Source organism: Podarcis filfolensis (assembly GCF_964270895.1).
Source record: "Podarcis filfolensis genome assembly, chromosome: 1".
Classification (NCBI taxonomy): Eukaryota; Metazoa; Chordata; class Lepidosauria; order Squamata; family Lacertidae; genus Podarcis; species Podarcis filfolensis.
This window is the reverse complement of record NC_139604.1, coordinates 20578315-20590365: the sequence shown is the minus strand read 5'-3', so window position 1 is coordinate 20590365 and position 12051 is coordinate 20578315. Positions and strand designations below refer to the sequence as shown.

Genomic DNA, 12051 nt, shown 5'->3' with positions numbered 1-12051 from the left:
TCTGTGGACCACTGATTCAATAATAAAGGATCAATTCCAACGGAACTATAGTCTGATAGGCTAGAGCAGGCATAGGCAAACTCGGCCCTCCAGATGTTTTGGGACTACAATTCCCATCATCCCTAACCACTGGTCCTGTTAGCTAGGGATCATGGGAGTTGTAGTCCCAAAACAGATGGAGGGCCGAGTTTGCCTATGCCTGGGCTAGAGCTATCCTTTATTGAGTTTGCCTGTGATGAAAACAAAAAAGAAAACCTCATCTGTTCCTAGATGAAGGTTTGTTTTCCATTCTGATGAGGAGTTCTGTGTAATTCAAATGATTGCAAGTTGAATAAAATAAATCTTTGTAACCTATTTCGTTCCTAATATAGAAATTATAATAAATCCCCAGCTCCTAACCTCCCACACATATTTACTATTAGCAACAGAAAAGCTAAGCCCTAAAGAGCATTTAATTAATTTATTCAGTCCTCTTGAGAAGGTGCACCACATTACTATTAGTAGGGGGAAAGAAAGAAAAGTAGGTTAACTATCCTTAGTTTTAAATTTCTATTCTGGCAGAACTACACAGATAATTTAGTTTACCCAAGGCAGTGCTGCCACCAGCAGGATACACTGAAGCATGAGCGATAATAAACATAAACCTATATCTGCTATAACAGAGAGAGGGAGAAAGAATTACAAGTACACTGAAGCCAAATCTAAGGGGGCAGGCCCAATTTAAGCATGCAATTGGACATTTAAAGAATGTTATTGTTCATGTGGCATTTTGGGCTGCAGGAGAAATTCAGTCTGCCTATTAAAGGGCAAATCTACCTAATTTGCACTTCCTGAAACAGTATATGAAGAGGAACACAGCCATCCTTCAAAATCTGCACTTTTCCAAATTCTGCAGTGCCATTCTCCAACCACTAATGCATTTACTACGTAAAGTGTGCAGATTAGGCAAAAACAACGTACAAAAATCTGCACATTAGGAGACATTCGCTCTGAAATGCTGACAAAATTTGACGAGGACTGAAACTGACCATCAAACTGATGTTGAAAGGTAGAGACCTGAACTTAACAGGGGAAATGAGAAATTGACAGATTTGCCCTAATGGTAGCCCACCATATGGCCTTTGCCATTATTATTATTATTATTATTATTATTATTATTATTATTATTATTTGCATTTATATATCACCTTACTCGCGGGTGGTGCAGGGACGTGGGTGGTGCTGTGGGTTAAACCACAGAGCCTGGGATTTGCCGATCAGCGGTTCGAATCCCCGCGACGGGGTGAGCTCCCGTTGCTCAGTCCCTGCTCCTGCCAACCTAGCAGTTCAAAAGCACCTCAAAGTGCAAGTAGATAAATAGGTACCGCTCCGGTGGGAAGGTATATGGCGTTTCCGTGTGCTGCTCTGGTTTGCCAGAAGCGGCTTAGTCATGCTGGCCACATGACCCGGAAGCTGTACGGCGGCTCCCTCGACCAATAAAACGAGATGAGCGCCGCAACCCCAGAGTTGGTCACAACTGGACCTAATGGTCAGGGGTCCCTTTGCCTTTACTAACCACCTTTCTGATCCAAGGAGCTCAAGGTGGTATGTACATGGTTCTCATTCTCCCCCAATTTCACCTTCACAATGACCCTGTGAGGTAGGTTAGACTAAGAGATGGCAACTGGCCCAATGAGCTTAATGACTGAGTGGGAATTTGAACCTTGGTCTCCAAGATCATGGTCCAGCACACTATAATCATTACACCACACTGGCTCTTTGTCTGAACCCAATTGCCTAGCCTATGCATGCATCATTTCTTCTATTTAACAGACTAGAATGAGACACACTTCGGGCTATCGTTTTCAATCTGTACTTGGTGGGTTGCCATCGTATCGCAAGGTACAGTCATACCTTGGGTCCCAAAAGCCCTGCGACTTGAACGTTTGCACCCGAACATCACAAACCCAGAAATGAGTGTTCCGGTTTGCGAACGTTCTTTGGAAGACAAACATCCAGCAGGGCTTCCGTGGTCTCTGATTGCATGCAGGAAGCTCCTGCAGCCAATCGGAAGCTGTGACTTGGTTGTCGAATGTTTTTGGAAATCAAACAGACTTCCGGAACGGATTCCGTTTGTCTGGAGGTGGTTGGAGGATGGATGGCGGCTAACAGATTGAGGTTGAATCCTGACAAGACAGAAGTACTGTTTTTGGGGGACAGGAGACGGGCGGATGTGGAGGACTCCCTGGTCCTGAATGGGGTAACTGTGCCCCTGAAGGACCAGGTGCGCAGCCTGGGAGTCATTCTGGACTCACAGCTGTCCATGGAGGCGCAGGTCAATTCTGTGTCCAGGGCAGCTGTTTATCAGCTCCATCTGGTGCACAGGCTGAGACCCTACCTGCCCGCAGACTGTCTCGCCAGAGTGGTGCATGCTCTAGTTATCTCTCGCTTGGACTACTGCAATGCGCTCTACATGGGGCTACCTTTGAAGGTGACCCGGAAACTGCAACTAATCCAGAATGCGGCAGCTAGACTGGTGACTGGGGGCAGCCGCCGAGACCATATAACACCGGTCTTGAAAGACCTACACTGGCTCCCAGTACGTTTCCGAGCACAATTCAAAGTGTTGGTGCTGACTGTTAAAGCGCTAAATCCAGTATACCTGAAGGAACGTCTCCACCTTTATCGTTCTGCCCTGATCCCTCACTGCGAGAAGCCATGTTACAGGGAACCAGGCAGAGGGCCTTCTCGGTAGTGGCACCCGCCCTGTGGAACGCCTTCCCACCAGATGTCAAAGAGAAAAATAACCACCAAACTTTTAGAAGACATTTGAAGGCAGCCCTGTTTAGGGAAGCTTTTAATGTTTTATTGGTGATTGTATTTTAGTGTTTTGTTGGAAGCTGCCCAGAGTGGCTGGGGAAACCCAGCCAGGTGGGAGGGGTATAAATAATAAATTATTATTATTCTTATAACCAAGGTACGACCGTTTTTGAGTACCTCAGAAAGCAGCAAGCTACAATTAAAAGTCACTAGATGGTGCTCGCAATATGTAAGGGCGCCCAAACCGTTATGCAATCAACTGCTCACAAATACCTGTACGTCTTCAGGTGATATTTACGGTCTCTTATCATGTGAGGGGCTCGGGAGAGGATGGCGTTCCGTAATACTTTCCCAGCTTGAAGGATTCTTTCTGATGGAACCTGGAGGAGGAGGAGGAGGAGGAGGAAGGAAAAGCAGGCAACAAATATTTTAAGCTTTTCTGTTTTTCTGAAAAGACTTTTATGTAACAGTGGTATTTACAAATATGGGGGTTTTTTTACAATGCAATGAAGCTTATTAATCTAGGCTTTAATGTCATAATGGGATGTGTACATTTGCCCCCATGTTTGTAGATCTCCTTGGATCTGCGGGATATAACCAATCCAGGGATCTATGCACCTCAGCTGCACACGGTGTGCACTTCCTAGCTTCTGCCAAGAGAATTCCACATTTGCACATGCAAGGACACAGAAATGAATCTGTCCTTTCGAGGTGGCAGGTCTGTGTGTAATAATAATAATAAATTTTTATTTATACCCCGCCCTCCCCAGCCAGGTCCAGGCCCAGAGTGGCTAACACCAGTAAAATTACAATAAAAACATAACAGAAAAAACCAATTTAAAATACAGTTTAAAATGCAATATAAAATGCAGCCTCGTTTTAAAAGTAGCCCATAGATCCAAAACCGTAAGGGGAGGGAAAAATAAGGGTCAGACTGAGTCCAAGCCAAAGGCCAGGTGGAACAGCTCTGTCTTACAGGCCCTGCGGAAAGATGTCAAGTCCTGCAGGGCCCTAGTCTCTTGTGACAGAGCGTTCCACCAAGTCGGGGCCAGTACTGAAAAGGCCCTGGCCCTAGTTGAGACCAATCTAACCACCTTATGACTTGGGACCTCCAAAGTGTTGTCACCTTAAGGTCCTTCGCGGGGCATACCAGGAGAGGCGGTCCCATAGGTACGTGGGTCCTAGGCCACATAGGGCTTTAAAGGTCAAAACCAGCACCTTGTACCTGACCCTGTACTCCACTGGGAGCCAGTGCAGTTGGTAAAGCACTGGATGAATGTAAGGAGCCTCGTCGCGGCATTCTGCACCCGCTGAAGTTTCTGGGTCAGCTTCAAGGGCAGCCCCGCGTAGAGCGAGTTACAATAATCAAGCCTGGAGGTGACCGTTGCATGGATCACTTTGGCCAGATCAGGGTGAGAAAGGTAAGGGACCAACTGCTTAATATGGCGGAGATGGAAAAACGCCACCTTTGCTGTGTATGTCTATCAGAGTGCCTACACCTAAAGCAAAAAGAGCAAAATTGGGTTTGAGTGTAGATCAGCTTGGTGCACTTTCTCACTTTTGTCTGTGTTTGTTTACAGTACAATTTCATCAAGTCTGCTTTTTATGTTGTGATTTTATGTTGTGAACTGCCCTGAGATGAGGGAGCAGCCAGGAAAGCCAATTGCTTGAGCAGAAAGGTGTTCCCCCTGATATTTTATTGATCCAGCCAGCTATGTTCTATCTGTAGCCCCTAGTAATTCAAAGGAATTTATCCGTTATGTTGCATTGCAAGTAGCATGGCAACAACACTAACAGTGAGGTATTTATTAGACAGTACAGGTGAAAGGGACGCGGGTGGCGCTGTGGGTTAAACCACAGAGCCTAGGACTCGCCGATCAGAAGGTCGGCAGTTCGAATCCCCGCGACGGGGTGAGCTCCTGTTGTTCGGTCCCTGCTCCTGCCAACCTAGCAGTTCGAAAGCACGAAGTGCAAGTAGATAAATAGGTACCGCTCCAGCAGGAAGGTAAACGGCGTTTCTGTGTGCTGCTCTGGTTTGCCAGAAGCGGCTTAGTCATGCTGGCCACATGACCCGGAAGCCATACGCCAGCTTCCTCGGCCAGTAAAGCGAGATGAGCACCGCAATCCCAGAGTAGTCTGTGACTGGACCTAACGGTCAGGGTCCCTTTACCTTTACCTTTACAGGTAAAAAAGTAAGTTACATATACTAACAACTTCCCACTTATGAAGGGGTTATATTCTGGGCACTGACCTGTTGCAAAGTCCTCAGGCAAACACTTTACTCTAGAGTATTCACACTTAATGCAGTGAGACAGCATGAAGCTAATTTACTCAGATATATTACAGTCAAAGCATCATTGCAATGGCAGGGTGGGTAATTGGATAACCCCAAAGAACTTCAGTTTCTACAGTAACCCAGGACTGCTGTACATCTAACCTCTTTACCTCTACATTGGCTGTAGCTGGACGGATTGGGATGTGATGATCAGTGAAAGGAGTCTGAAAAATAAAATTTAAGTGAAAGAAACAAAGGGGGCAGTGATAAAAGTAAACAAACATGGAAGTGGATTTTTCAAAAGAAAAATAAATAAATGAACATACTAAAACTGAAAATGTTGGAAGTCTGAGAAGACATGAAATATGCAATTTTCCACAGTATCATTTGTCACAATCAAGAATAACTAGGTTCTACATTTAGATGAAAACAGAAAGATGCATAAACAGCTACTGAGTTAAAACATGGCGATGAGATGCAGCTATCAGTAGCAAAAAAGGGGGGGGAGGGAGGGAAGCCCTGTGTAATTGAAAATTCATATGCCGGTTTTTTTGAACAGAAGTTCCGAGTTGCCTTTTCTCAGCCAACTTTGCACATACACTAAAACTATTCACTAAAAATATCCTGTAACTGTTCAAAAGATTCACATCTTCCCTCTACGTTTCATACTATGCAAGTGATCCAGCTTTGTACAATTAAATCCCTAAATCGGTTTCTCCCTCCAGAGTAGATTTCACACCTTCAGGATGCAAAGCATGTGAGCTATGGGCGAGGCAAGCTGCTTAACCCTTTCCCGTGCTATTTTTTCGGAACAAAACCACAACCCTCCCCAAAGCCAATCTTTTCACCCTTGGGAGGAAAGTTACAGGTACATTTTGTAAAATCTAATTTGACCCCTGCTTGACAGCTGAAATTGAAGAAACGCCTCATCTGAAGAGGAGTAATTCGAACAAAGCTTCTGTTTATCCCTAAAACTGCTAAAATGTGGACTTTTAAAATATTTTTGTGCAATCAGAGCAACCAACGTACGTTAGAATGATACACCAGGCATACGTTATTTAGCATTACATAGTGCGCTGCAACTATAAATGCCCTCCACTTTAAGACACATAAAATGGCCCAACCATTACCCAAAATGACACATCGCGGCCAGCATCAAAAAGGAAAGGAACGCTTAGGCGAATACGGTCTGTGCACAAACACATGCATAAAGATTGGAACACAACTAATGATGTCTTATTTTCCTGTCATTTCCCTGCTTCTCTGCTACAGCGTTAACAGCTGCTAAAACAGTTTTGCATGAATTGAATAAAGTGCTTCAAAGATGAAACTCCAGCATATGCTCAGTCGACAGACTGAGGCCCTATTTTTCATAGCCATTCTCAGTGGGAAGATGGAAATGGTTTGCTGGAAGTGTTTTAATTTAAGCAAGAATAATGGATCGTCTTCCCTGTACACCAAATACAGCACAGGCACTTAAATGATTTGTGCTTCCAGAATCAAGACTGCAGAAATCTGCCGAAGATAGGAAGTGGCCGCCTTAGTCGACCACAAAAAGTGTGATATTTGCCTTTTCCCTTTGAGGAGAGCTTTTTCTGTTTGTGCCCTTCAACCAAGGGAACTCCTTCCCTAAGTCAAAAGCCTCTCTTCCCTCAGCTTTTTATAATGGTACAACAGAGGTCTGACCCAAGACATCTTTCTACATGAGGCAAATACAGTCATACCTCATGTTACGTCCGCTTCATGTTACGTTCTTTCAGGTTACATCCCACGGCGACCCGGAAATACCGGAAAGGATTACTTCTATGTTTCGCCACTTGTGCATGCGCAGAAGCGCAAAATAACATCACGTGTATGCGCAGAAGCGGCGAATCGCAACCCGTGCATGCGCTCTTTTCATGTTGCGAACGGGCCTCCGGAAAAGATCTCATTTGCAACCAGAGGTACCACTGTACAAGACAGTGCCCCTGCCATTCTATATATAGAAGCTGACCACTCTGGTACAGTAGAACCTCGGTTGTCGAACGTAATCCGTTCCAGAAGACCGTTCAACTTCCAAAACGTTCAACAACCAAGGCGCAATTGCCAGTCGGCAAATTCCTTTTTAAAAATTGAGAAACGCACCTCGGAAGCCATTCAAAAACGGATGCATTCGCTTCCGGGTTGTCGGCGTTCAGGTTCCGAATTGTTCGGCTTCCAAAGCGTTCGACAACCGAGGTTCCACTGTACCTTGGAAGCAGGCTGGTTTATTGCTGCGCAGCACACATTGCTCTGTCCTCAGTGCTACTCATTCACTACTACATCACTTACAATCTGTGTAAGCAAATGGTGCCAGCATTCATCACACATGCACAACGCCCGCTGGAATGCATGGCCTGGGATTTCCACCTCTTTTCTTGGTCACACGGTTGGCAGCTTCTTGCAAATGTCCTGCGACACACTGGGAGAAGGTGACCAGGCAAGGCAATCCCAGGCAGAAATAAATAAGCGCCGCCGCTGCCAAGGCATGAGGAATGGCATGGCAGGATGTCAATGTTTTCCAAAATGTCTGTTGCCTAGTAGGGTCCATCCTCCTGGGACAAAAAAGACCTTTGTATTCTTCAGGGTTAAAGGGGGTGTTGGCGTCCTGTTGCTTGTATGTTGCTATTTAGCTTTTTTTATTTAAAAAGTTGCTTTGTCGTCTTTATTGCTTTAATTGCAGAGTTGTTAAAAATACCCTACTAATTGTGCGTTTGTGTTAGAAACTGCCTTTGTAATGCTCTCAAGGACCATAAAGTGGTATATGCATTTTTTTAAAAAAAGAAATACGTACACGTTTTTCCTCTTTTGATCCATGTCCCTGACCTATTCAGTATAAAAGGGGTGTTAATGAGAAGGTGGTTTGCACAGAATGTTCTGCGCTCCCAATTCCTCCTGGCTGTTACAAAAGGGTGTGTCTGTTTTCTGTGCTTTCTCCTTTCTTCCCAAAGCCTCCCTCCTCCTCTGATATAAATAATGAATAATGTAGAGTTGCAAAAGCTGTAGCTCTCCACATGCTTGTGTGGCATTTTTGCATCAGTGTTGAAGGAATGGGATAATAGCCTGCACACGCCTTGGAAATGCAATTGTTCCTGCTCAGGAGCGGCAATCCTCAAGTGTACTTACCTGGAAAACGATCCCTGCTAAAATCACTAGGGTTTGCTTCTTGAGCAAACATGATTAGGATCACGTTAAGAATCTGCTCCAAACAAACGTCAGGCAGACAATAAATCATTTTCTCGTTCCTTATTAATCACCGAAATCTTTGCCACCAATCTCCCTTTTCACACATCAAGAATGGCTGCCACAACTGCTGCATGCATTTATTGATTCTTTCATTGGCTTCCTATCATATTTTCACTCTGCAATTCCCAGTTTCCAGAATTACTTGTAGGACGGGTGCTCAGAGCACACATTTGTAAGATTCTGCAAGATCTTCCAGGTTTTTTAAATTTCCTTTTTTCAATTTTTCTGCCGAAGTTGAAAGAATAATTGCAAGATTTCGGGATGGGGTGGGGCGGTGTTCATTTGACTGTTTCAAACATAAGTGCCAAATGTGCTGCTCATATGCGCTCGACTTGTCAGAAGAACTGACCCTTGAAAAGGACGACCCCGTTTCTCACCGTAATTACTTTTTTTCCCGACTGCCCAACTGCAAAAACTAATGGAGCGTGTGTGCGTGTCTTTATAGACGGTGATGGAATCACACCGAACATGTGCAAAGGAGCTAGGGCACAAAGCGTATTTCAGACTGTATTTCATCTCACGCTGCAATCCTGTGCCCCCAAGTGATGCAGTCATTTCCTGTGTTCCTGTACTACTACTACAATAATAATAATAATTTATTATTTATACCCCGCCCATCTGGCTGGGTTTCCCTAGCCACTCTGGGCGGCTTCCAACAAGAGATTAAAAATACATTAAAACATCAGTCATTAAAAACTTTCCTAAACAGGGCTGCCTTCAGATGTCTTCTAAATGTCAGATAGTTGTTAATTTCTTTGACACCTGGTGGGAGGGCGTTCCACAGGGCGAGCGCCACTACCAAGAAGGCCCTCTGCCTGGTTCCTTGTAACCTCACTTCTCGCAGTGAGGGAACCGCCAGAAGGCCCTCACCACTGGACCTCGGTGTCTGGGCTGAACGAGGGGGATGGAGATTAAATTATATCCATAATTTAGGCACGAAGTACCTGGTGCTTTGACGCAACCATCCTACGGAATGCCATACAGATCCAACAAACCAGAAGTCTGCCCACTCCTGGCTCTACGAGATAAATTTAGCAGATTTACACCTTGAAACCAGGAGCTGATTGTTACAGAAATGCTGTATACTCCCACAAGATCTTCCGAGGTTTTACAGTCATGTATCTTCTTTCCAACATCCTTTCCCTCTGTATCACGGAAGCCTCTTTGCAATATCGGTAACTCTGAACTACTTGTGCTCGGAGAAGGGAGAGTGTGAAACAATATCGTCACTGCTTACAGACTGGGCTTTCCAACCCCTCAACTTATATAAGAGCAGCTTATGCAAACCTCAATGTGCTTTTGTACTTTATCTTATGTAACTAGTGAACCGATGACAAGTGAAGACTTGCACACATGTCAAGATGGATTTATCATGAATGCATTTGTCACAGACTCCTCCGCACTTTTGTGCCTTGCGAGTTTCACTTTTGTTTTACTTTTCTTTCCTTGCATGTGACGCAACTTCAGACGTTCAGGATCATCTGCAACACTTTGGGCTATTTATTAATTGCTCCAAAAGGGGCAGAGATGGGAAAACAATCCACTGGTAGTGATTTGGATAAATCATGAGACACCATTCTAAATTCCTATCCGCGTGAGATTTGTGTGCTTGAGATAGATGCCTTTCAAGCCTTTGTAACCTAGAGGAGTGACTCCACAGCAAAGGCACTCCATGTGGCTGCATTTGAAGAATGCTTGGAGGACAGCATGCACCATCTCACCTGTTGAGAGAGTGTTCGGATGTAGCCAAGATGCTGGGGGCAATTTAGGAACCAAAAGTGTCTTATCCTTCTTGTCAACATGCTTCTCTGTTAGGACTAGGGACAGACAAATCAAGTTCTCCTTTTTCTAGTCTTAATCTCCATTTTCCACATTCCTAAATTGGTTTGTGAATTTATATTTTAAATGCCCTCATCAGAATTCATCAGCATTCTAGCGCAAATTTCTCCTAATCTACCCTTTTTTAAAAATGCAATTTTGCCTAATATACTTTGCAAACCAACTTCCCCTAATATAATGGAGTTTTTGTATGTCGTTTTCCACCACAAAACTATTCCCTTTATCCTGAGTGGTTGCCCTTTTCTCTCCATTCCTTCTTTAACCGATATAAAAAAGTATACTTATAACACAATCCTAAATGCCCATAGGCTCAGTGGAGTTTACTTTCGAGTAAGCTCATGTAGTAACCCTTGTTTTAGAGTGATAACTTTTATTGTTACTCGCCACAATAAAAATTGCTATTGGCATGCCACATCTTATTATAAACTCTACCCAAACTGGTTTATTTTCCAGCAGGATAAGGATGGGACAGGAAATACCATGTAACAAGACAGGAGGAAAAGCAAATATATGCAGCAATGTCTCTAACGTTATTAAAGGTTAAAAAGATGTGTTAAAAGATCAGTCTCTCTAAGGAAACAGGGCAGACGACAGGCAGACAGGAAGTAGTGAACCTCAATAAAGAAAAAACAAAGTGTGGCTGTTTATGGAGCTGGTGAGTAAAGAGTGCCAAAAGTATTATTTCTTCTGATCAGATCAGACTACGTATTTATTTTAAGAATATGGATTATTTAACCTACAAGAAACAAGCAATAAATTCAACCATGCAGAAAAAAACCTAGTCAACAAAAGGGGGAATGTAATGAAATAAAAATCCAAGCAACACACATTAACTTGGTTGTTGTTCTATCCCTAGCTGGTAAGTTATACAGAAAAAGGCATCATCAATGTATTTGTGGCTATTTTATGGTATCGCCTGAATGACTTCAGACTTTTGTCAATCCAAAATAAAAAAATGGAGCTTTGTTCACAGGATATATGTTTCCCAGAGTGGGTGGGGTATAAATGTTGCTGCTGTTATAGCTGTACCACAACCACTTGATGTATTGAGCACTTTGCTAATGTAATGTTTTGCCATGCTTTACATCATTAATCACTTAGATCCTGTGTAAATGTAACATTAAATAAAGTTGAAGACTTTCCCCTGCAATTTCCTGACTATTAAACAATGTGTGTGTGGTTAATTTGATTTCGATGATAGCTTATTGTTTTACTTTCAATATATTTTGTATTCTATGTTGCAAACTACTCTGATACTTTTTACGAATGAAAAGTGGCACATAAGTTTTTATGTAAATACAAATACATGGAGCAGTGGTATGCTCGCGTGTTCTCATCCTCTGTTCCCACTCCACTCCAGGCAACACCTGAAATTTCTTCTCACATACTTAGGCCAGATTATGTGGTAACATACAATCATGTGTCGCTTGCCATAGTAGGAAATGCATCAATAGTATGATACATAACCTGACAATATGCCATTTGGGCGGTAATTACAGCTATCACTGGGAGTAGTGTAGGAACTATTGTGGCATGGAAACAGCCAGGTTGCTCCATAAAGCTAAATGGAGCCTAAAGCTATATGCTTTTTGGGCAAAGAAGGGGATTTTACATTGCTTATTTCTGTAGAATTTTGTTTACTAGTTTCTGAACTTCTGAATAAAATAAATCTTAAATTAATTCAATTTGGTTTTTTCCACTTGCAAAATCTAAATGTCTTGGGGTGATATGCTATTAGTGCCAAGTGTATAAGCAAATTGCCTGCCTTTCACAACCGTTTTCTTTGTCCTCTTACTTTTTTCCTAACTTGTGGTATATAAACTCACAGAACTTTGCTAACAGAAATGGCCCAATGAACAACACTGGCAAACCGC

At 43.3% G+C, this 12051-nt stretch overlaps 1 protein-coding gene across 6 annotated transcripts in view; it reads right to left on the bottom strand.

The window, feature by feature from the left end:
- Positions 1-12051, bottom strand: part of RAPGEF4 (Rap guanine nucleotide exchange factor 4) — a 166394-nt gene that overhangs the window by 68315 nt on the left and 86028 nt on the right. For 4 of the 6 annotated variants that reach the window (XM_083627708.1, XM_083627709.1, XM_083627707.1 and 1 more), the window contains 2 exons: positions 5245-5298; positions 3073-3179 (listed from right to left, as the gene is read on the bottom strand). In XM_083627708.1, the coding sequence (XP_083483834.1) occupies positions 3073-3179; positions 5245-5298 (161 nt within the window). The remainder of the gene's footprint in view (positions 1-3072; positions 3180-5244; positions 5299-12051) is intronic. The other 2 variants (XM_083627710.1, XM_083627712.1) reach the window with 1 other exon arrangement.